Genomic DNA, 24,653 nt, shown 5'->3' on the forward strand with positions numbered 1-24,653 from the left:
AGAAATTAAACCTGGAAATCCTAATTACTTTGAACACTAAGAGGAGAAATTGGCTTGCAGCACCACGATACACACTTGTGTTGGATCTCAATATAGGCAAAATTGAGGGCCCACAGAATCAACACAAGTCTGTGCAGTACCACTGGGTTACACAAATGAATTTCTCCCCAAAGAGAATGGTGCCAAATCCTATTTTTTTTTTAATTTGAGTTAAGGCCAAGCCTCTCCTTCTCTATCACCATTGGCAATGCTTACCTATCTCCATCCTGCCTGGTATCTCCACCCAGTATTGCTCAAGATGCTACCTACCTGCCCTCAATCTTTCAATTCCCAATCCTGGTCCCAATCAAACTGTACATACTCTTGCAGCTCAATTCCAGTTGCTATGATATTATGGAGACAGGAGAAAAAGGGTATAGAGGGGTGAGTGAAATCCTCAGGAGAATGAGGCAGTAGGGGGAAGGGATTGAAAGGGGAGGATACAGGTGTTCTGCAATGAGGAAGGGTCACTGAGGGAATAGTGGGAAACAAAAGTGAAGGCAAAGGGGTAGGGGTTCTATAGAGAGAGAGAATAACAAGATACATGTTGAGGGCAGGACAGAAGAGAGGGATTGAAAGGAAACTGAACAATGCAGCAGGCTGCAGTCTTCTCATGTGCACCATTGGAAATGTAATTTGTAGTCCTCAGGTGCTCTCTTCCATATCATACTTCACCTCCCAACCAAAATGGAAGAAAAATGAAAAAGAAGAAGTGAGAAACAACATGAGAACAACAACAGCTGAGAGACCCACCAAATGCTTCATTTTACCATACACAACTCCATGGGCAATCCATGTGTTTTTGTACACTTATGGTTCCTAAGTGGCAATGCTCCTAATGAGTTGGAGGTTTTTTAGAGCAGGTTGATATAACAACAATTGTTACTGTCATCCTGTCAGCAAACTTTGATTTTAAAATTCTCATTTTTATTTTAAAATCTCTCCATGCCCCTTTCCCTCCCTATCTCTGTAACCTCCTCCAGCTCTATAACTGTGATCATTGTGCTTCATCAACTCTAATCTCTTACACATCCTCGATTTTCATTGCTCCATCATTGACTGCCATGCCCCCAGTTGCCCAGTTTGTAAGTTCTGAAATTTTATCTTTGCCTCTCTGCCCCTCTACCTCTCCCTCTCCTTTACGGTATTCCTTAAAACCCTATGACCAAGTTTCTGGTTGTTTAGCCTATTATCTTATGTGGCTCAGTACCAAATTCAGTTTGATAAGAATCCTGTGGAGTGTCTTGGGAAAGTTTATGTTAAAGGAGCTTTATAAATCAAAGCTGTTGATGTTGTTACAGACACTTATTTGTCAGCATTGGTGGTGCCCCTGGGGCCTTGGGATAACTGGGGTCTGGCACTACTGGAATGGGATCTGTCTAAAAGTATATGAGATTGGTCCTAGTGTCTGGGATTACCAAGGGCCAATTTCTGAAATCACTGGAGGTGATGATTCTGGGAACACTGGGACATATATCATTGGCACATGGGTCCTGGAAGCACTAAGCAGGATGATTTCAGGGATTGTGAGCACTGGGGATAGTCTTTGAATCAGGGAACACTGGGAATGTGATCCAGAGTTGAGAGCGCTGAATAAAGGGCTGTAGGATCTGGCAGAGAGAAGGCAGGGGTTCTGCAGTCCTGCAGAGCTGGTAGAGGGGGGGATGGTCATGACCAGGTGTCCCTTTAAATAGCCACCTGCATAATTCTGTATCAACATTATCTGTTACTGTTGCCCCAGAGGAGGGGCAGGTATTGTCGAGGTTCAGTTTTGAGGGGCCAGAATTAATGCACTACCAGATCACACAAAAATCACATTTAAACTTTTAACATGCCTGCTTTTGAGTGGCACCGTTTGACCACTGGCTAGGTTGCACAACATGCAGTACCAATGGGTCAAGCATGCATGGTGCACACTCTACCCAATGGTATTCTGGTCTTACAACCACTATAGCAGCAGTTAAAAACGGAAAAAAGGCTGTCGTTTGTTTTGGCCAGAAACGCTGGCTGATCGCTTCTAAGACCCACTTGAAACTTGAATCGAGTGCATCTTGGGTGGTTAATGAAGGGAGATTTTATTTTAAATTTTTAACTGCCAATTGCCATAAATTTAAGTGTTCTCATATCCTCAGGCTTCCCTGAAGTACTTCACAGCTCATTAATTACTTTTTGAAGCCACTATTGTCATGTGGATAAATGTAGTATCCGATCTCTGTACTGCAAGGTCCCACAAATAGTAAATAAGATAGATAATTAATTAATTAATGTTGGTGGTGGTGATTAAGGGATAAATATCAGTCAGGACACAGAGAATTTCTTGCCTTGAACATTTTTACAGAATTTTGAACATTCCCCTGAACCATCGGAACCGGCACATGGGACCCTGGTTTAACATCTCAGCTGAAAGATGGCATCTTCAATAATGCAACATTTATATTTACGCTTATATTAGAGAGCAAATATTAGACATAAAATTGAAGCTCAAGAAATGTACAGAATCAAAGCCACCCTTAGTTCACAGTATTGACTGCATTAGTTGAATGGCAGTGTCTGCCTTGGTTCAGTGGTAGCATTCGCACCACTAAATCAGAACGTTCTGAGTTTAAGCCTCCAAGAATTGAGTATATAATCAAAGTCACTGTTACAGTGCTTCAGTTTTGAAAAATGAAAACTGTCTATTATTCCCTACAACAAAGAACTTTTTCAGTACCTGATTGGCTGCGAAGCACTTGGAGGCATCCTAAGGTAGTGAAAAGGGCTATATAAATTCAAGTTCTTTCTTTCTTGAGTTAATATCAATGGCAAAAGCGGAAGACAATGCAAAGATAAATCTTAGAATAGAATTGGAATAGCAGCTCTGCACACATACACCCACAAAAATTTCTACAATACTGATGGTAAAACATTAAAAATTATTTTTCTTAGCGATTTTTTTGGCTGAAAATATGGGCATGTTTGGAACAATGTTACAAACTCTGCAGAAAGGCAACATGTGCTAAGGCTTGTTCAATGTAACAGTGCACAAAGAAAGAATCAGAAACTAGAAAGATTAAATGGAAATCATGGTAAATGAAATACAAAGTACAGCTGAGCCTGTGTAATATTTCCAATGGACGACTATTATCATTTTGCAATGCTCATGTAGAAATTCAAAACGATTGAGCTAGCCCCAAAAAACATGAGATAACAACTTAATATCACATGGTGAAATAGCCAATGGACAGGACTTAGGAGAATTCGTGAAGGACTGAAGATACAGTCAAAGAGATGGGTTTTAAAGAGGCCTTTGAAGATAAGGAACAGAGGTAGAAAGCATACATGTTCAGCAAGCCAATTCCAGAGTGCAGAGAGGGACCAGAGCACAGGGCACACATTAGACAAAAGTAAAGAGAATAGATACAGCAAGCTAGAATGTAGGGCATTTCAGAGATAAGTGCAGCAAGTACAAGACGAGTGTGGCATTGGGAGCCCTCAACATTGACTCCAGACTCTATGAAGTTTCATGACATCAAAGCAAACATGGGCAAGAAAATCTCCTGCTGATTACCACCTACTGTCTTCCCTCAAATAATGAACCAGTGCTCCTCCATGCTGAGCACCACTTATAGAACATGCACTGAAGGCAGCAAGGAATAAAATGTATTCTGGATGGGGATTTCAATGTCCATCACTAAGAGTGGCTCAGTGGCATCACTGCTGACTGGCCTGGCAGGCTAGGCCTGCAGCAGTTGGTGAAAGAATCAACACAAGGGAAAAGCCTACTTGACATTGTCCTCACCAATCTACCTGTTGAAGAAGCAACATCCATTACAGTATTAGTAGGGCTGACCACTGCATAATCCTGGTGGAGACAAAATCTCATCTTTACACCTTCAGCAAGTTAAATAGGATTGATTCTGAACACACAAGCAGCTGAAAACTGGGCATCCATGAGACGCTGTAGGCCATCAGCAGCAGCAGAATTGCATTCCACCACAATCTATAACTTCATTGCAAAGCATATCCCTCACTCCAGCATTAGAATCAAGCCAGGGGATCAACTTGGGTTCAATGAGGTATGTATGAAAGCATTCCTAGAAGCAAAACCAGATAAGCCTGAAAAATGTGCACTAAAGCTGGTGAAGCTACAACACAGGATCACATGCATATTAAACAGTGGAAGCAGCATGTTATGGAGAGGGCTAAATGATTCCAAAACCAATGAATCAGATCAAACCTCTGTAGTTCAGCCACATTAAACAACTATCCAGAGGAAGGCTGCACAAGCATCCTCATCCTCAACGAAGCAAGACCTGGACAACATTCAGGTTCGAGTTGATAAGTGGCAAGTAACATTCGCATCACGCAAGTGTCAGGCAATGGCTATCTCCAACAAGAAAATCTAACCACCGCCCCATAACTGTCAATAGCATTACCAGTGCACAATTCCCCCATCAATATACTGAAGGTCACCGCTAACCAGAACCTTAACTGAACTAGCCATATAAATACTGTGGTTACAAGGGCAGGTCAGAGGCTGGGAATTCAGTGGTGGGTAACTCATCTCAAGACTTACCAAAGCCTGTCATTATCCACAGAGCACATGTCAGGAGTGTGATGGAATACTCCCCACTTGCCTGCATGAGTGCTGTCCAACACTCAAGAAGGCTGTCACCTTCCAGAATACACTAGCCTGCTTAATTGGTAACATACCCACCACCACTGCACAGTGCCTGCAGTATGTACCATTTACATTGCAGAATCTTGTCAAGGATTCTGTGGCAGCACTTTCAAAGCCCACAACCTCTATTATCTAGAGCAACAGCAGCAAGCGAATGGGCCACCACTGCCCAAGTTACCCTCAAAGTCAAGCACCATCCTGACTTGGAAGTATATGCAATGTCACTGTACCAAACGAATTACTCTGTCTATCCCCTCCTCCCTTTTTAAACAACTGATCAAAATTAGCAGCCCTTCAGCTCTCTGGCACCACACCTATAGCCAGCGAGAACTGGAAAGTGATTGACTGAACATCCACTTTTTACTCCCTTTAAAGGCATTCCATAAATGCAACTTCTCATTGGTATTGGAAGCCATCAAAGAGCACTGACGTAAACAGAAGTATAGATGACAATGCAGATTGTGGTGAGGGACAAACAAAGGCAAGAATTATTACAAATTTAGAAACTTGCAGTTTTGTTGATGGACCTGATATAGAGGTGAAGCTTAGTTCAGAGCCAACCAGAACACCAAGACTGCAGCTTTAGATTTGGGTTAAGTGAGCATTCACAAAAGTTTGGGTAATGTAATTTGGGTAATGTAAGGTAAGACAATTCTGGCAGAAGCTAGACAGAATAGCTTAAGTGATAGTGTCATATGACTCATCCAAGGGTTCCCCCCGAATGTTGGATAGGGCAGGAGGATGGTGGATATGGGAGGAAACACGATGGGGAGAGGCCGCCGATAGGCAACAGGCAGCCGGCAAAAGGTACCCCCTTCTTTCAATAAGAAGAAAAAACGCTGGAAAAATTCAGCAGGTCAGCAGCATCTATGGAGATAAACAAAGTTAATGGCCCAGAGCTTCAAATCTGGGTCAGAGTTTCTATTTCTGACCAGAATCAGACACAAAGTTATCTATTTACCTTCCTACAATGTTTGGGGTCCATCTTCCAATGGAGGGTCCTTCCAAACTCATGCAGCGCAGCAATCCTTGCAGAGTGCAAGAGTACATCATCAAGAAGACACAACCCCTTTATTTTTTTACAACGTGCGCTCTTATTGGAAATTTAGCACAAACACAAGTTTACCGAGGGTAATAAGTGCCTCCGATATTTACTTCAGCTTCTCTTTGGGGCAACAACCCCCTTTTTTATGGCACTAGCTGCCATATTCTGGTAATTAGAGAGAGTTTAAAGGTCCTAAACCCACCTTGAGAAGCTATGGAGAGGAGGTTAAGTATGTAAGGCGGGCGGGCGAGGGGGATCGGGGGCGCAGGCAAGTGGGTGAGGGGGGTTCGGTTAACAGGTGGGCAAGGGAGTCAGGTGGCAGATGGGTGGGTGAGGGGATAGAGTGTGTATTGGGGTTCATGGGGGGTTTTGACAGGTAGTCGGGTCGGGGATTAGTTGTTTGGTGGGGCGGGGGGGGGGGGGGGGGGGGGGGGGGGGGGGGGGGGGGGGGGGGGGGGGGACACCGAGAAAGAGTTAGGGGTGAGCCAGCTGCAGTGGCAGGGATAGTTGGCAGACCAGTGGGGGTGGTTCTGGGGGGATGGTGTGGTGTAGTTGGAGGGTCTGGGGTACAACCATCCAGAGATCAGAAGTTCTAGCCTAACATTTCAGGTTAATGACCTTAGATCAGAACAAATGATGAAACAGTCTCCTACCTTGAATTGGCCAGCAGTCTGCAGCATTAAATCCCATGCATGGGCTACACATTGAGCACCTTTCTCTCCCGCTGCCGTTCACTTATGGATGAGGCCCTTAATTTGGTATTAATTTCCCACTTAAGGGCCTCAATCGGGCCAGGCAACCCACCCAGCGCCTCCTCTGCTACTTGTAAAATCGTGGTGGATGGGGATCGGCCAGCAGCAGGCATGCCGCTGATGCTCCAGTGCCCTAATTTATGGGTCTACCCACCTGCTTTCCCACCTGCAGGTGGCCTAAAAATTTCAGCCCTTTGAGCATTTCGGTGGATTGCAGCACAATTCTTGCAGTGATGCTATTGTAACAGATGAGATATATGAGAAGTACCTGATCAGTAAAATGCCATCAATCATTGTATAAAAATTGGTTTATGTCAGTCAAAGGGCTAACAAATAAGTAGTAGCACACGATTACTTGTCACATTCAAAGGTAACATGACAGGCAATGTAACTAAGACAAAATGCCCTATTTCCACCAGAAGAAAAACAGACAGGTTTCTGCTGTCCTAATTTTCTGCAATTACTAGTTTCTAATCTCTATTTTTATTTCCATTGCTGATTCTTATTTTTGACCAAATTTTGGCGTTTCAAGTGATTTTAAATTGCTACCTTTGATACATAATCAAGAACAGCAGCTAATCTGATGCCCTCCCAAAACATACAGATGTCCAACAAAACTTCTTTTCTTTACCTTTGATACTGTCAACAACAAACTCATCTGCATATCATCGCCATTCACACACCAGCAAAGAACAAGTAGTTTTGGATCTAATGCCAGAGAATGTATTATGGCAAGTGGATGTGTTTCACTGTGAGAGCATTTGGGAAAGAATCGTTAGGTTTAGATTAGTTATGAAAAGGAGCAAGGAAAAATTGTGCTCTCTCTTGTCTCAATTATTGGAAATGTCTGGGTGATATGCCAGTCACTAAGTCCAGGCAGCGGGATGCAGCTGGTGAGGTTGCAGGAAACTCTTGACACCCTCAATGAACGGTGTGGGGTAAAAAGAATGCCATGCAAGTTGACTTCAGGAGACACAAGCACATGCCCATTGATGTGAAGTTAGGCAACTACACCATGTCAGAGGTGAAACCCTTGAAAATGTGCAAATGGGATTGAGACAGGGGAATGGGACGAGATAGAATGCTCTTTCAGAGAGCCAGTGCAGGCTCAATGGCCCCCTTCTGCACTGTAAAGATTCCTTGGGAAATCCTGGGTACACACATTGAAGCTGACTTGAAGTAGGATAGCCAAGTGGACAGTGTGCTAAAAAAAACAAATAAATTGTTGTCTTCTGAGATTGCTTATCCTTTTCAGACTCCCTGTCCTTGATGTATATTGGTTACATCTGTCCCTTGGTCAAATATGCTGCGCCACGTGGCAACCAGGCCTCACACATGCACAAACCGTCCCAATCTAAAGAATACAAAAGCGCATGCTGAGATTGATCTTAGGCCCTCAGTACCAGTCGTATGTCAATGCCCTTTCATGTCAGAAAGTTCAAACCCCTTCAAACAAGAATTTTTATTTGTACTAAGTTCAGTAAATTCCTTATGCAATCTACCCAATTTCAGAGATAAAAACAAAAAATTGCGGATGCTGGAAATCCAAAACAAAAACAGAATTACCTGGAAAAACTCAGCAGGTCTGGCAGCGTCGGCGGAGAAGAAAAAAGTTGACGTTTCGAGTTCTCATGACCCTTCGACAGAACTAGGTGAATCCCAGGAAGGGTTGAAATATAAGCTGGTTTAAGGTGGGGGGGGGGGAGTGGGGGGAGAAGTGGAGGGGGGTGGTGTGGTTGTAGGCAAAAACAGTGATAGAAGCAGATCATCAAAAGATGTCACAGACGGCAGAACAAAAGAACACATAGGTGTCGAAGTTGGTGATATTATCAAAACGAATGTGCTAATTAAGAATGGATGGTAGGGCACTCAAGGTATAGCTCTAGTGGGGGTGGGGGGAGCATAAAAGATTTAAAAATATTTAAAAATAATGGAAATAGGAGGGAAAAAGAAAAATCTATATAATTTATTGGAAAAAAAAAGGAAGGGGGAAGAAACAGAGGGCGGGGGGGGGGAATGGAGGAGGGAGGTCAAGACCTAAAGTTGTTGAATTCAATATTCAGTCCGGAAGGCTGTAAAGTGCCTAGTCGGAAGATGAGGTGTTGTTCCTCCAGTTTGCGTTGGGCTTCACTGGAACAATGCAGCAAGCCAAGGACAGACATGTGGGCAAGAGAGCAGGGTGGAGTGTTAAAATGGCAAGCGACAGGGAGGTTTGGGTCATTCTTGCGGACAGACCGCAGGTGTTCTGCAAAGCGGTCACCCAGTTTACGTTTGGTCTTTCCAATGTAGAGGAGACCACATTGGGAGCAACTAATGCAGTAGACTAAGTTGGGGGAAATGCAAGTGAAATGTTGCTTCACTTGAAAGGAGTGTTTGGGCCCTTGGACGATGAGGAGAGAGGAAGTGAAGGGGCAGGTGTTACATCTTTTGCGTGGGCATGGGGTGGTGCCATAGGTGGGGGTTGGGGAGTAGGGGGTGATGGAGGAGTGGACCAGGGTGTCCCGGTGGGAACGATCCCTACGGAATGCCGACAGTGGGGGTGAAGGGAAGATGTGTTTGGTAGTGGCATCATGCTAGAGTTGGCGGAAATGGTGGAGGATGATCCTTTGAATGCGGACGCTGGTGGGGTGATAAGTGAGGACAAGGGGGACCCTATCATGTTTCTGGGAGGGAGGAGAAGGCGTGAGGGCGGATGCGCGGGAGATGGGCCGGACACGGTTGAGGGCCCTGTCAACGACCGTGGGTGGAAAACCTCTGTTAAGGAAGAAGGAGGACATATCAGAGGAACTGTTTTTGAAGGTAGCATCATCGGAACATATGCGACAGAGGCGAAGGAACTGAGAGAATGGGATGGAGTCCTTACAGGAAGCGGGGTGTGAGGAGCTGTAGTCAAAGTAGCTGTGGGAGTCGGTAGGCTTGTAATGGATATTGGTGGACAGTCTATCACCAGAGATTGAGACAGCGAGTTCAAGGAAGGGAAGGGAAGTGTCAGAGATGGACCACGTGAAAATGATGGAGGGGTGGAGATTGGAAGCAAAATTAATAAATTTTTCCAAGTCCCGACGAGAGCACGAAGCAGCACCGAAGTAATCATCGATGTACCGGAGAAAGAGTTGTGGAAGGGGGCCGGAGTAGGACTGGAACAAGCAATGTTCCACATATCCCATAAAGAGACAGGCATAGCTGGGGCCCATGCGGGTACCCATAGCCACACCTTTTATTTGGAGGAAGTGAGAGGAGTTGAAGGAGAAATTGTTCAGTGTGAGAACAAGTTCAGCCAGACGGAGGAGAGTAGTGGTGGATGGGGATTGTTCGGGCCTCTGTTCGAGGAAGAAGCTAAGGGCCCTCAGACCATCCTGGTGGGGGATGGAGGTGTAGAGGGATTGGACGTCCATGGTGAAGAGGAAGTGGTTGGGGCCAGGGAACTGGAAATTGTTGATGTGACGTAAGGTGTCAGAGGAATCACGGATGTAGGTGGGAAGGGACTGGACAAGGGGAGAGAGAAGGGAGTCAAGATAACGAGAGATGAGTTCTGTGGGGCAGGAGCAAGCTGACACGATCGGTCTACCGGGACAGTTCTGTTTGTGGATTTTGGGTAGGAGGTAGAAGCAGGCCGTCCGAGGTTGGGCGACTATCAGGTTGGAAGCTGTGGGAGGAAGATCTCCAGAGGAGATGAGGTCAGTGACAGTCCTGGAAACAATGGCTTGATGTTCAGTGGTGGGGTCATGGTCCAGGGAGAGGTAGGAGGAAGTGTCTGTGAGTTGACGCTCAGCCTCCGCGAGGTAGAGGTCAGTGTGCCAGACAACAACAGCACCACCTTGTCAGCGGGTTTGATGACGATGTCAGGGTTGGACCTGAGAGAATGGAGTGCAGTAAGTTCAGCGAGAGGGAGATTAGAATGGGTGAGAGGAGCACAGAAATTGAGACGACTAATGTCGCACCGACAGTTCTCAATGAAAAGATCAAGAGAAGGTAAGAATCCAGAGGGAGGGGTCCAGGTGGAGGGAGAATATTGGAGGTGGGTGAAAGGATCTGTTGAACGGGGAGAGGACTCCTGCCCAAAGAAGTGAGCCCGGAGACTAAGACGGCGGAAGAAGAGTTCAGCATTGTGCCAAGCCTGAAATTCATTAAGGTGAGGGCGTAGGGGTATGAAACTAAGTCCTTTACTGAGCACTGAACGTTCAGCATCGGAGAGGGGAAGATCAGGGGGTATAGTGAATATACGGCTGGGGCTGGGATTGGAAGATGGGGTGGGGACGGAGGGACAGGCAGGGGTGGAGTGTCCTAGATGGGTGTTGGTGTCGATGAGTTGTTGGAGTTTGCATTCCTTAGCACTTGAGAGAAAGAGAAAAAGTTTCTTGTTGAGGCGTCGGATGAGCCGAAGAATAAAATGAAAATGGGGGCACGCGCAGCTTTGAAAAAGGGTACGGTGGTGCTGCTGGAGGGAGCGGTCGAGTGTGTTCATATGGCGGCGCATGGCACTGAGTGTGGATCTCAGGATGCAACGGGAACAGCAGTCCGAGAAACGTTTTACGTCCCGGAAATACCTGTAATCCTGGGTGGGTTCGAAACATGAGGGGTGGAATTTCAGTTGAAATCTACGTGGGGTAATTCGGAGACGGAGACAGTCACTGAGAAAGGAGATATGGCTGTGAAAGCGGGTTTTAGTAAACACCTTGTCAAGCACCAGGAGAGAAATGGAAAGCAATGAAGGTGAACAAGGCAAAAGAGAGATACGGAAATCTTGTCGCAGAGACGAACAGAACTTCTTCAAGGAGATAGGCATTTCTTGAAGAGCAGTGGCAGTCAATTAAACACAGAGATAAAAACAAAAAACAAAAAACTTAAGTGCTAAGGAACGCAAGCTCCAACAACTCATCGACACCAACACCCATCTAGGACCCTCCGTCCCTGCCTGTCCCTCCGTCCCGACCTCATCTTCCAATCCCAGCCCCAGACGTGTATTCACTATACCCCGTGACCTTCCCCTCTCCGATGCTGAACGTTCAGTGCTCAGCAAAAGACTTAATTTCATACCCCTACACCCTCACCTTAATGAATTTCGGGCTCGGCACGATGCTGAACTCTTCTCCCGCCGTCTTCGTCTCTGGGCTCACTTCTTTGGGCAAGAGTCCTCTCCCCGTTCAACAGATCCTTTCACCCACCTCCAATATTCTCCCTCCACCTGGACCCCTCCCTCTGGATTCTCACCTTCTCTTGATCTTTTCATTGAGAACTGTCGGCGCAAAATTAGTCGTCTCAATTTCTCTGCTCCTCTCACCCATTCTAATCTCTCTCTCGTTGAACTTACTGCACTCCATTCTCTCAGGTCCAACCCTGACATCGTCATCAAACCCGTTGACAAGGGTGGTGCTGTTGTTGTCTGGCGCACTGACCTCTACCTCGCGGAGGCTGAGCGTCAACTCACAGACACTTCCTCCTACCTCTTCCTGGACCATGACCCCACCACTGAACATCAAGCCATTGTTTCCAGGACTGTCACTGACCTCATCTCCTCTGGAGATCTTCCTCCCACAGCTTGCAACCTGATAGTTGTCCAACCTCGGACGGCCCGCTTCTACCTCCTACCCAAAATCCACAAACAGAACTGCCCCGGTAGACCGATCGTCTCAGCTTGCGCCTGCCCCACAGAACTCATCTCTCGTTATCTTGACTCCCTTCTCTCTCCCCTTGTCCAGTCCCTTCCCACCTACATCTGTGATTCCTCTGACACCTTACGTCACATCAACAATTTCCAGTTCCCTGGCCCCAACCACTTCCTCTTCACCATGGACGTCCAATCCCTCTACACCTCCATCCCCCACCAGGATGGTCTGAGGTCCTTAGCTTCTTCCTCGAACAGAGGCCTGAAAATCCCCATCCACCACTACTCTCCTCCGTCTGGCTGAACGTGTTCTCACACTGAACAATTTCTCCTTCAACTCCTCTCACTTCCTCCAAATAAAAGGTGTGGCTATGGGTACCCGCATGGGCCCCAGCTATGCCTGTCTCTTTATGGGATATGTGGAACATTGCTTGTTCCAGTCCTACTCCGGCCCCCTTCCACAACTCTTTCTCCGGTACATCGATGATTACTTCGGTGCTGCTTTGTGCTCTCGTCGGGACTTGGAAAAATTTATTAATTTTGCTTCCAATCTCCACCCCTCCATCATTTTCACGTGGTCCATCTCTGACACTTCCCTTCCTTGAACTCGCTGTCTCAATCTCTGGTGATAGACTGTCCACCAATATCCATTACAAGCCTACCGACTCCCACAGCAACCTTGACTACAGCTCCTCACACCCCGCTTCCTGTAAGGACTCCATCCCATTCTCTCAGTTCCTTCGCCTCCGTCGCATCTGTTCCGATGATGCTACCTTCAAAAACAGTTCCTCTGATATGTCCTCCTTCTTTCTTAACCAAGGTTTTCCACCCACGGTCGTTGACAGGGCCCTCAACCGTGTCCGGCCCATCTCCCGCACATCCGCCCTCACGCCTTCTCCTCCCTCCCAGAAACATGATAGGGTCCCCCTTGTCCTCACTTATCACCCCACCAGCGTCCGCATTCAAAGGATCATCCTCCACCATTTCCGCCAACTCTAGCATGATGCCACTACCAAACACATCTTCCCTTCACCCCCACTGTCAGCATTCCGTAGGGATCGTTCCCTCCGGGACACCCTGGTCCACTCCTCCATCACCCCCTACTCCCCAACCCCCACCTATGGCACCACCCCATGCCCACGCAAAAGATGTAACACCTGCCCCTTCACTTCCTCTCTCCTCATCGTCCAAGGGCCCAAACACTCCTTTCAAGTGAAGCAACATTTCACTTGCATTTCCCCCAACTTAGTCTACTGCATTAGTTGCTCCCAATGCGGTCTCCTCTACATTGGAAAGACCAAACGTAAACTGGGCGACCGCTTTGCAGAATATCTGCGGTCTGTCCGCAAGAATGACCCAAACCTCCCTGTCGCTTGCCATTTTAACATTCCACCCTGCTCTCTTGCCCACATGTCTGTCCTTGGCTTGCTGCATTGTTCCAGTGAAGCCCAACACAAACTGGAGGAACAACACCTCATCTTCCAACTAGGCACTTTACAGCCTTCCGGACTGAATATTGAATTCAACAACTTTAGGTCTTGACCTCCCTCCTCCATCTCCCCCCCTCCCCACCGCGCCCTCTGTTTCTTCCCCCTTCCTTTTGTTTTTTTTCCAATAAATTATATAGATTTTTCTTTTTCCCTCCTATTTCCATTATTTTTAAATATTTTTAAATCTTTTGTGCTCCCCCCACCCCCACTAGAGCTATACCTTGAGTGCCCTACCATCCATTCTTAATTAGCACAATCGTTTAGATATCACCAACTTCGACACCTATGTGTTCTTTTGTTCTGCCGTCTGTGACATCTTTTGATGATCTGCTTTTGCCTACAACCACACCACCCGCCTCCACTTCTCTCCGCCCCTCCCCCCACCTTAAACCAGCTTATATTTCAACCCTTCCTGGGATTCACCTAGTTCTGTTGAAGGGTCATGAGGACTCGAAACGTCAACTCTTTTCTTCTCCGCCGATGCTGCCAGACCTGCTGAGTTTTTCCAGGTAATTCTGTTTTTGTTTACCCAATTTCAGAACTGGTTCTTCCACCTGATTACTTAGTCCCTACATGAATTTTTCAAATGTCACACTGCAACCCATCCTCCAAGTTGCCAACTTGTTTCTTGAATACCATTATTGTTATTATTTGGCCCACTGTAAATACAAAACATGCTAATGACATTTAATGGTAGAGACGTGGTACTGCAAGTGGTCAGTTAAACACAGGATGAAGAAATTTATGTACATTTTGTACAAAATTATGATTCTAAGGGTGCACACATTAACTTACCTACAGTCTCTACAAGAACTAGATCATATCCCGCCCCTTCACATAAAATAATTGCTTCATTTGTGGTTCTGGTTACTCCTCCCAACATACCCAGAGTGGGTGATGGACGGATATAAGCATTCATATCTCTTGAAAGTTCAGTCATCCTTGTTTTGTCACCCAAGAGTGACCCTGAAAGTTGAAATAGCAAAATTAAAATTTATTTCATGAAATATAGCACCACTATATTTGACACCATTTCAAGAGTGTTGTAATTTTGAAGCATTCCAAGTCTGAATACTTGAAATATATATTGTCTTTGCATCTACAATGCTTGCAATTTTCTTGTTGTGGATAGAGATTACAAATACATAGCCTATGTTTTTCTGTTTTCTAATTGGTTATTAAATTATTTGTTTGGTTTGGATACCTCACCAAATGCACAAAAAACACTTTTCCCTTTCTTCCTTTTACTGTCTTGATGGGCTTGTTACTTTTGCTTTCTTCATATTTGTCTATAGTTTTCCTTGTTTTACCATTATGCTTCTATTGTTTATCTATCTCCCAGTCAGTGCTGCCATTTCTCACTGCATTTCGTCCTAACTTAGTGTTCTGCCACTTTTCTATTACTTTTCTGGCTACTCCTTGTACTTTCTTTGCATTCCCAACAATTTCGTCCAACTGCTGACTTTTATTACATCAATCTTTCTTAACTACTGCTGTTTAACTCTGTGATCTCTCCAAGATTGTTGCTACTTTATCATGACGACAATCTCTCCATTGTTGCTACCACATCATAATTCCATTTATAGTTTTTTTTATGTTCAATCGTTTGTCCCTCCCCCTCAAAAATCTTTTGTCAGATCAGGAATAACAAAAGCTTTAAGCAAGCTATTGAATTAGAAACCCCCTCCACTTGTTCTGAAAAGCTGATTAACACATGTACAAAGTAAAAACGTCTTCTCCCTCAATTAGCTGATCAACACATCCCTCCTGCTTCAGCCTTCAGCATAGTTAAATAAAACAAGCTTATGTTCTGGAAAGAGATTGTGACATATGGTTTTCCCCTATCGTTCTAGAAATTTATTCGGACACATGTTGAAAAATTCTAGCACATTCATACATATTAAAACCATATAACATAAGTTTACTGCATTGTGCTAGCTTGGTTTGGGTGGTGGCCCTTTAGCCACGGAGGTTGAGAGTTCTAAGCACCTCTCTATGACTTAAACATAATCTAATGCATGAAACATCAGTGCAGTACTGAGAGATTGTGCAGACATCATCTTTCAGATGAGATATTAAACTATTAAATTATGTCTGCCTTCTCAAGTGGACATAAAAGATCCCATGTACTATTCAGAGATGAGCAGGAGAGTTTTCCAGCTATTCTGTCCAATATTTATCTCTCAACCAACACGCCACTCCACATTTCTCCACCTTACCATTTACTACAGACCACCATAGTGTCCACTTGGCCAAAGTCCTGAACCACTAAAGCAGATTCTCTCGTGTTGAGACTTTACCGTGCACATATATACTGCCATATTTGTCTATGTTACAATAGTGACTACACTTCAAAAAGTGCTTCAATGGCTGTGAAACATTTTGGAACATCCCAAGAAGGTGAAAGACACTTTATGAAAACAAGTTTGTTCTTGTTTCTTTCAGCACACAGAACTCCAGGACAGGAATGAAGGATTGCTGTATCCTTTAGAGGAATCATTAACTAAGGGCCAATCAAACTGTTCCAGTAGTTAAGTTGGACATTAAGGACCCCATGACATCATTCAAAGAACAGAAACCAGTTCCCTGTTTACCTTCTCAACACCATCAGCCTTACTTTCTAGTGGAGTGTTGAAGATTAAGTTTAATTTATCGATTCAAACACTACATTTCAATCACATTTTTGTACATTTTCCACTCTCATATCTTGTTTCTAATCATCCAACCATCATTAAAAGTTTTTTCAAGTTCGAAAAAAAATAAAAGATTTATTGGTCACTCATTTGAATGCTCTTTATGGAATCTTACTATGTGCAAAAAGGTCACATTTAACTATTCATTGTAGCAACTAAGTTAAACATTAATATTTTAATGTGAACGTCATCATACTATAAATACATGAAGTACATTAGCTATAGTTAGGTATACTCATGCTTCTGGCAAAATTAAATCTGGACATTAAAAAAAAACATTTGCGAAATTTTGTGAATTTCTCTGAAATAAAAAAGGGCAGCTACATGTGAAGACAAGGCCATTATCTGAATTGGTTTTCAGATAACTGTATAAACTAAACTTTGCTCTCATGTCACCAGAACATCTTGATGTAATTGCTATACTGTAACGTCTGAAGACAAAATGCATGGTGTAACCCAAATGCATGGTGCATCAGATGTCCTATCAATTATTGGTACAGCACATTGACAGGCAAGTTCCTGATCTGAGTCATATCATCCGAGGAGGTAACAATGAACGCAATAGCCGATTAAAGAAATACAGTCATGTTATGAACAGATATAAACAGCACTAATTTCTCCTCTCGCCACCTGTCCGTAAACTGAAAGTTGTTTTTGATTTGCTCCCCCCCTTTATAAGCGGTGGTGTATTTCCCAACCTCAGTTTTGGTGTGATCCAATTTTCTATTAATAACCCCACAGCAAACTCAAGATAGGATGAACTCAAAGGGTTAATTTATTTGCACACACTCAAAACGCGGGAGCAGATTCACAATGTTGCCTCCTTTACATTCAGACAGTAAAAGAGGGATAGAGAAAAGAAAGATTTACAGTGCAGAGGCCACAGGGAAAAGAAATATTGTTTCACATGGGTTCCAGGGTCCAGAATCAAAGTCTAATGAGGTATTCTTTCACGGAGGTCAGAGCTGAAAACAGATGCTGGATAATTCACTTTTCCAGTGGTGTTGCCTTCACATGATAAAATAGGCATGCAGTCTTGTAGGCAACGGCACAGAATTTCCAGCAGAAGCAGTTAAGATGGGGCCAGGTGTCCAATCTGAACCGGAGCTTCTTGTCTGTGAGGCTGCTAGTCAGATGATAAAAAAAACCAGACTGAGGCTTGGCAGTTCAGCAAGGCAATGTCACTGGTTCCACAAGGCAGAGGCCCACATCACATGACCCCACCTCTCCACACTGTCTTTGATAAAAGGCATGTATCCTTTGTCTAGGTCCCTGAGATGGTTAAATGTCTCAACTGTTAAGAACTGAAAGGAAGGTTGCAGGGCTTAGCAGATAAGCAGACTCTTGTTGCCCACCTGGGTTATGAAATGCCTTTATATAGCTCTCTGTGAATTTGGTCTGTGCAACCCATAGGTCATCATTAGTGGCTCTTTAGTTATAATGATGTGCAAGTTTCCCTGATACTGCCAGGTGGCTTCTTTTGTTTGGGGTCACAGATGTACATAGATTCAACCATTTTAGGTCTTTTGTTCAGTTTGAATGTTTTAGAGATAGCAATGAGCATATTTCTATATATTTTATTAAAGAACGTACAGGGTGAAGTCTTAGTCCCTCACAGTAATCTTAACAGGAGCCCTGTCAGGCTACAATATTGGTTGAGAAATGGTGGATAACTACATTTGGCCTCAGTACCCCTGGATTAAGTAGAGAAAAGAAAGTCACAGGTCTCTGCTGGAAACAAATATAGATGTCTTGGAAAGACATGACCAAATAACCTGCCAACACTTATATTGCAATAAAACTATATCACCTGTCAAACTGTAAACAAAAGCAATGTATATTTGGAAGTGATTACAAATCCATAATCTGATTTTGTTAAACAAAATTGTGTCAGAACAATATCAATTCTGTTTTAAAAAAAAATTAGCTGAGCAAATTCAATTTGCTTTCTGTTAACTATCATTTATGTGAATCATTCCAAAGAACAGATGATGTTTACAGCACAATCTGGTCCATTATGCTTGTGATTGCACTTTGCTGGAGGAATCCAAACTAATCTCACTGTCCTGTCCTTTCTCCATAGCTGTAGTTCCCTCTGCTTCAAATGTTTATCTAATCTTTCCTTAAGAGGTCCAATGGTTTCAGTCCAATTACTCCATGAGAAAGTTGCCCATGCCCTAAAGACAGAAAGAATAAACTTGCATTTATATAGTAGCTTGTACGAATTACTGACCAGACAATCTGTTTTATTGATGTTGGTCAAGAGATAAATATTAGCCAGGAAAACTTCCCTTTTCCTCAGAGTATCATGGGATCTTTTCTCTCCACCTAAAAGGGTAAGCAAGACCCTCGTTTAATGTTCCACCCAAAAGTGCAGCACTCCTTCAACACTGCACTGAAATATCAGCTTGGATTAGCGGTCAAGTCTCTTGAATGGAACTTGAATCTACAACCTTCTGATGCAGAAGCAAGGCTAACATCTAACAAATCTCTGTATAAAAGAAACTGCTTCTAACCTCTCTCCTCAATCTCAAGTAGCAATTTAAATTGATTATCCTTAATCACCTACCCCTCAGCCGGAGATTGTATTTCCCTATTTAATACTATAAAAGCCTTACTATTTATAATAAACCTTCTATTAAATAAATCCAATGGGGAATTCAGGACAAACTTTATTTTACTCAGAGTGGTTAGAATGTGCAACTCCCAACCAAATGGGATGGTTGAGGTAAATAGCATAGATGCAATTAATGGGAAGCTAGTCAAATACACAAGGGAGGAAGAAATAGGCATTGCTGATAAGGTGAGATGAAGTAGGGTGGGAGGAGGCGCTTACAGAGTATAACCACTAGCAGTTGGACAGAATGGCATGTTTCTATGCTGTAAATTCTATGTAAAACTATTCTTTGCCTTCCCCAAAATGGTCCCAGTATCTAAAGTTTTTCCTAATAATTACAGTTATCATGCTAGCAAATCAAAGTAGCAGTTCTCTTTGGCTTTGATAATCTTTCTATAATTCTTTCTTCATTTTGACTTGTAAGTAAAGATAATACATTATTGTTCTCTAGAGTTGTTATATGTAATGTTATATGTAAACAAGAGTGCTCCCAATTACTTCATAGGCAAAGCCATGTTTTAGTTCACTCAATGTAAATCTTCTCTATGGAAGCTGGCTTACATGGTAAGTGAGAGTGAAATGTATTGTGAAGTTGGCCAAATCATACTTACTGGAAAAAATTACAAAGCTATTATCAGATTATGCTTTACAAGGCACACATGAATGGCCACTTGAGAGAGATATCGGGGGCAGGGTGGCAATCAAGCACCTAGGGAACCATGCCCAACAAGGAGAGTGAAGAGGAATGGGGGAAAAAAGCACAGCTTAAAACACCAAAATGCATAATCACACAAACAATGATGCCGAATAAATAAATGTAAATGGTCTTTAAAAGCCAGCAATCAAAATGAAAATAATGTCATCAGCTATGTTCAAATTCCCACTTCTCAAATTTAAGTCAATTGTGTAATTTTGCATGGAGCTATGTTCATACTTCAAAATGCATATCATAAATTGTGGAACCTACTTTTCTTCTTTAAACATTTAACAATACTATAATTGATTACCATTTTACATTTAAAACACTACACAGGTCTGATTTGATACAATGTTTAAGCACCCTGTGAATCCAACTGCACATAACTTGATTGTGTGTTTGTGGGATCTTGCTGTGCCTATAACAATATTGCATTCCAGAGGTATGCCATTAATTAGGAAGTGTTTTGGAACATGAGGACACGATAAGATGCTGCATAAGTTCTCCCTTTAATTCATGTGACATACAAGAATTCTTCTTGAGCAAGATGATTTTATAGTTAGACCATGTAAAATTTGCTCTGAAAAAAGAAGCTACCACCTTAAGAGTTCCTTAGAAGAACTGGCGGCATTGACATTTTGGGCAGCATACTCCGCCCGTCGTCTGGAACATGTAAAAGAGGTAGTTATATATTGTGGAGGATTGGAATATGAGCAGGATCTTACTGCTGATTGGTCAGGCTATTGTGCTTGAAGTAGGTAATGTGTGTCAACGTTCTTGCCAGTGACTTGGCGACTGTGCAGAATGGATGGTAATGTGTTTCTTGAGTAAGATGTCTCTGATGAGAAGGCCACCATCATGGGTGACTGTAGATCCCCATCAACTCCCTGACACATCTTGTATGCCGATGTGTGATGGATGGGCTAAGTCTAAGTTGGACCATTGGATGTGGTGGTTGAGCATTTTTGACGATAGCTGACTTGTCGCATTCACTACGTTTGAAGCAGGTTTGATATTTCTTGAGTATATTGTGTAGGCTGTGACCTGTTTCCCAATGCAGACAAGCCTGTAATTGTATGGTATGCTGCAAATTCCTGGTTTATTGAGAGTTAGCTTCTTTTCTTTGTGGGTAAGAATGGAGTTGAGCTTCTTATATGACTTGTGTCAGACTTCTATGTCCACTGACTTGAGTATACATTGTAGTCTGTACAAGGTGGAACTGATATACGGAAGCCTGGCTTGTCTTAATGGAAGTACTTATTATGGACCAAGTAACAGGTGGGTGTCTTTACCATATGCCCACTCATACTGACAGGTACCTAAACTACCTATCTTTACATAATCCCTCTACCCTTCAATCAATTCCCAACGGACTCATTAGGAACCTTATCTACCAGTGATAAGAAGCATTTGCAAGAACGTCACCATATTAAGTCTACACTTCAACTCAATGGATACCTTCACACAAGATTAACACATGCAACTTATTACTACCTCCGGAAGTTTTTGAAGATGGATCAACAGCCAGAACAGCAACTTTATGACCCTTTCCAGTCAGCATCTTCCCAAATGTTTCAATAAATGTGGATTTCCCAGCGCCAGGTGGACCAGACAGTGCTGAAAGGTAAACAGGTATGTTAACTCACCACAACTGGGTCTTGCTTCCAACACAAATGTGGTTTTAATTTATTGCCAAACTCTCCTCCGGTCTTTTCATAGATTAAGATCTTTATATTATTTAATTCAGTAAAACGTAATACAGAGAGGCTAGGGGGAAAAAAATAATACCAGTGTGATAACTGTTTTGTCGTGGACTACATTATGTGCTTTCAGTGTGATAAGAACCCACTCATATATAACTTATACATTACCTATTAGGTTATATATCCAATCATACCACTGTATTATCTTTCATAATCAATTAGTTCCAAGATATAAAGTTCAAAATTTGGGTGTGACATCACACAATTGCAATCTTGCTGATCTCTAAGAAAAACTGTCCAACAGAAGCATAACAGTTTAGACTTTTGGATAAAACAGGATTAGATTCTAGGTTGGCAGGCTTCCCATGGATTGTTAGCACATGGAATACAATCACTGAATCAGTAATTATAAATGCTAGTCAGAGATATGAAGAACACAAGCATACATGGCAAATCAGTAGAAATCAGTAATAACAAAAATGTCAAATTTGCAATCTCAGTGTTCCTCAGACCTCTCATCTTCTGTGAGACCAAAGGTAAGAAAAGAGGGATGTTGAGATCCCTTCATGGTCAGAGTTGTTAGCCTCATAACTCTTCAAAAGATCCAAGTGATTAGAAGGTTCAAACAGGTAATCAAAGGGAATCTACTAGCCTTGTCTTTTCAACATCAGGCCATGCTGATCAGCCAAAGTTCTCACCAGTGATTGGCAATCACCTGCACGAATGTCAAGCAAAGCCAGGAAGGCATTACCTGTTGTCTTCTGGCAAGACGGGAAGGAGAAAAATAAGTGTGTTTAATTTCTAGTTTGATCTATCTCTAACAATAAACAAAGCCCCATTCACTTACAGGTTTTCAATTTTTGCAACTCATTCTGATCACAGAGAGCCCAGACGAAAGGAGCTCGAGACTAAGGAGCAAGGTTAAAAAAAAAGTGACATCAGCACAAGGGGAGCCGCTGATCAGTGAGTAGGTTTTTTTTAGTTTATTATACTAATAAATAGAGGCATGCAGGGCACCTCAATTCTGTGTGAATCCTGTTCAATGTGGGAGCTCCGGGGCACTTGTGTCCTGGATAAACACATGTCCAGGAAATCTCACCAGCTGGAAAAGTTTCACCTCTGGAATTTAGAGCTTGAGCAGTAGCTGGTGTCACTGTGGTGAATCTGTGAGGCTGAGAGCTATATGGGTGGCATATTTCTATAGGTGCTACACTGCAGCTTAAGAGATGCAGGCAGAGAGAGAATGGGTAACCGCCAGACAGTCAAGCAGGCCCTGGCATGTAGTGTAGAGGCTCTGAATGCATCTCGTTCTCCAAACAGTATTCACTGCTGAATACTGGCAAGGGTGATCGTTCCTCTGGGAAGTACAGCCAGAGCCAAGATCACAGTACCATGGATCACTCAATTATGCAGGGTGGGGGTAGTAAAGAATGCAATATTGACAGGAGATTAAATTTTTAGGGGAATATACAGGCCTTTCTCCAGGGTAAGACATGATTCCTCTCTAATGCCAGGATCCCAAGGATGTCATGAAGCAGCTGCAGAACATGCAGAAGAAGTCATATGAACTCAAAATGTTAACTCTGTTTTTCTCTCCACAGATGCTGTTAGACTTGCTGAGTTTTTCCAGTATTTTCTGATTTGGAAGTGTATCGTACTATTACTGATCTGTAGTTCAATAAAGAGCAGGAACAACAGCTCAACATTTTTGGTCACGGTTCTCAGAAGGGATAAACTAGGGGATAGCAAAAAGGGGGCAGGGGGTCGCAAATGGTCTAAAAACAATCACAGCTGTCAGCAGGGTTGATATACTAGAAGGAACATTTGGAATGAGCTGTGATATAAAAAAAGAGGGGCAATATCACTGCTGGGTGTGATCACATTACAGTATAGACCTCCAAACAGAGGTCTTTCTTTCCATGTGATGGAAAGAAAATTGGAGTCTCTACTGTCTCTATTCATAGCTCCAGTTACAACATGCCTGTTAAAGTGCATGTTGCCACAGCAACTCAGACAGCCTGTGTGATCTGTAACATCACCAACAATGTGAACTGGGATAAATTCAGTGCAAAAGGGTGCAGACTTCTTAAAATGCGTTGAAAACTTTTTTAGCCAGCACATAGCAAGCCCAACACGAGAAGGGGCAGTTCTGGACTGGCAGTTTTCGGGAATCTAAGCAGGTGGAAGGAGTACCAGTGGAAGAGCATTTTAGTGGCATTGGCCATAGTTCATGGTGAAGGATAAAAATAGACCAAGAGTAAAAGATTTCAACTGGCAAAAGACCAATTTTATTAAGCTGAGATGAGATTTGACAAAAGTGGACAAGAAACAGCTACTTGAAGGTAAACCAATGTCAGAGAAGTGGGTGGCATTCAAGGAGGAGCTTAAGATGGCCCAGCACAAATACATTCCTACAAGTAAAAAGGGTGGGACTTCCAAATTTAGACTCTGGACTTAAAAGAGCATAGAGTAGGAAAAGGCCAAAAAAGAAAATCTTTTATGAGATCCAAAAGCTCAACGCTGCAGAAAGTCTAAAGGAGCACAGAAAGTCTAGGAATGAAATTAAAAAGGAAATTAGGAAAACAAAGAATGGGCATGGAAAAATTTTGGCAAGTAAAATCAAGAAAAACTCAAAGACATCTTATAAATAAAGAGGAAGAGGATAACTAATGAAAGAATAAGGCTAATTAGAGACTACAGGTTACCTTGTGTGTGGTGGCAGATGTTGTGGGCATAGTTCTCAATGAATAATTTGCATCTGTTTTTACAAAAGAGTGGGACAAATGGCAGGCGATAGCGTTGTGGTATTGTCGCTGAACTAGTAATCCAGAGACCCAGGGTAATGTTCCGGGGGCCTGGGTTCAATGGTGGAATTTGACCACGGCAGATGGTGGAATTTGAATTCAATAAAAATCTGGAATTAAAAGTCTAATGATGACCATGAAATGAACATTGTCGATTGTGGTAAAAAAAGAACCCATCTGCATCACTAATGTTCTTTAGGGAAGGAAATCCGTTGGCCTTACCCCTCCTAGTGTGACTCTTAAATACCTTCTGAAATGGCCTAGCAAGTCACTCAGTTGTACCAGACTGCTACAAAGTCACAAAAGATAGGAATGAAACCGGATGGACAACCGGCATCGACCATGACACCGGAAATGAAAATGGCAATCTCAGGCTTGTCGACCCTGCAAAGTCCTCCATACAAATATCTGGGGGGGCTAGTACTGAAATTGGGAGCTCTCTCTCAGTCTAGTCAAGCAACAGCCTCACAGAATCATACCTTACAGATAATGTCCCAGACACCACCATCACTAACCCAGCAGAGGTGGCAGCACAGTGGTATACAGTC

The 24,653-nt window shown here is 43.2% G+C and overlaps 1 protein-coding gene across 2 annotated transcripts in view; it reads right to left on the reverse strand.

Annotated features, from left to right (window-relative positions):
* The window catches only part of mmaa (metabolism of cobalamin associated A), a 46,163-nt gene that overhangs the window by 18,844 nt on the left and 2,666 nt on the right, over positions 1 to 24,653 (reverse strand). The window contains exons 2-3 of one of the 2 annotated variants that reach the window (XM_041200146.1): positions 21,093 to 21,215; positions 14,387 to 14,557 (exon numbers count right to left, since the gene is read on the reverse strand). In XM_041200146.1, coding sequence (XP_041056080.1) covers positions 14,387 to 14,557; positions 21,093 to 21,215 — 294 coding nt within the window. The remainder of the gene's footprint in view (positions 1 to 14,386; positions 14,558 to 21,092; positions 21,216 to 24,653) is intronic. The other variant, XM_041200157.1, reaches the window with a different exon arrangement.

This window comes from Carcharodon carcharias, chromosome 1 (genome assembly GCF_017639515.1).
Source record: "Carcharodon carcharias isolate sCarCar2 chromosome 1, sCarCar2.pri, whole genome shotgun sequence".
Classification (NCBI taxonomy): Eukaryota; Metazoa; Chordata; class Chondrichthyes; order Lamniformes; family Lamnidae; genus Carcharodon; species Carcharodon carcharias.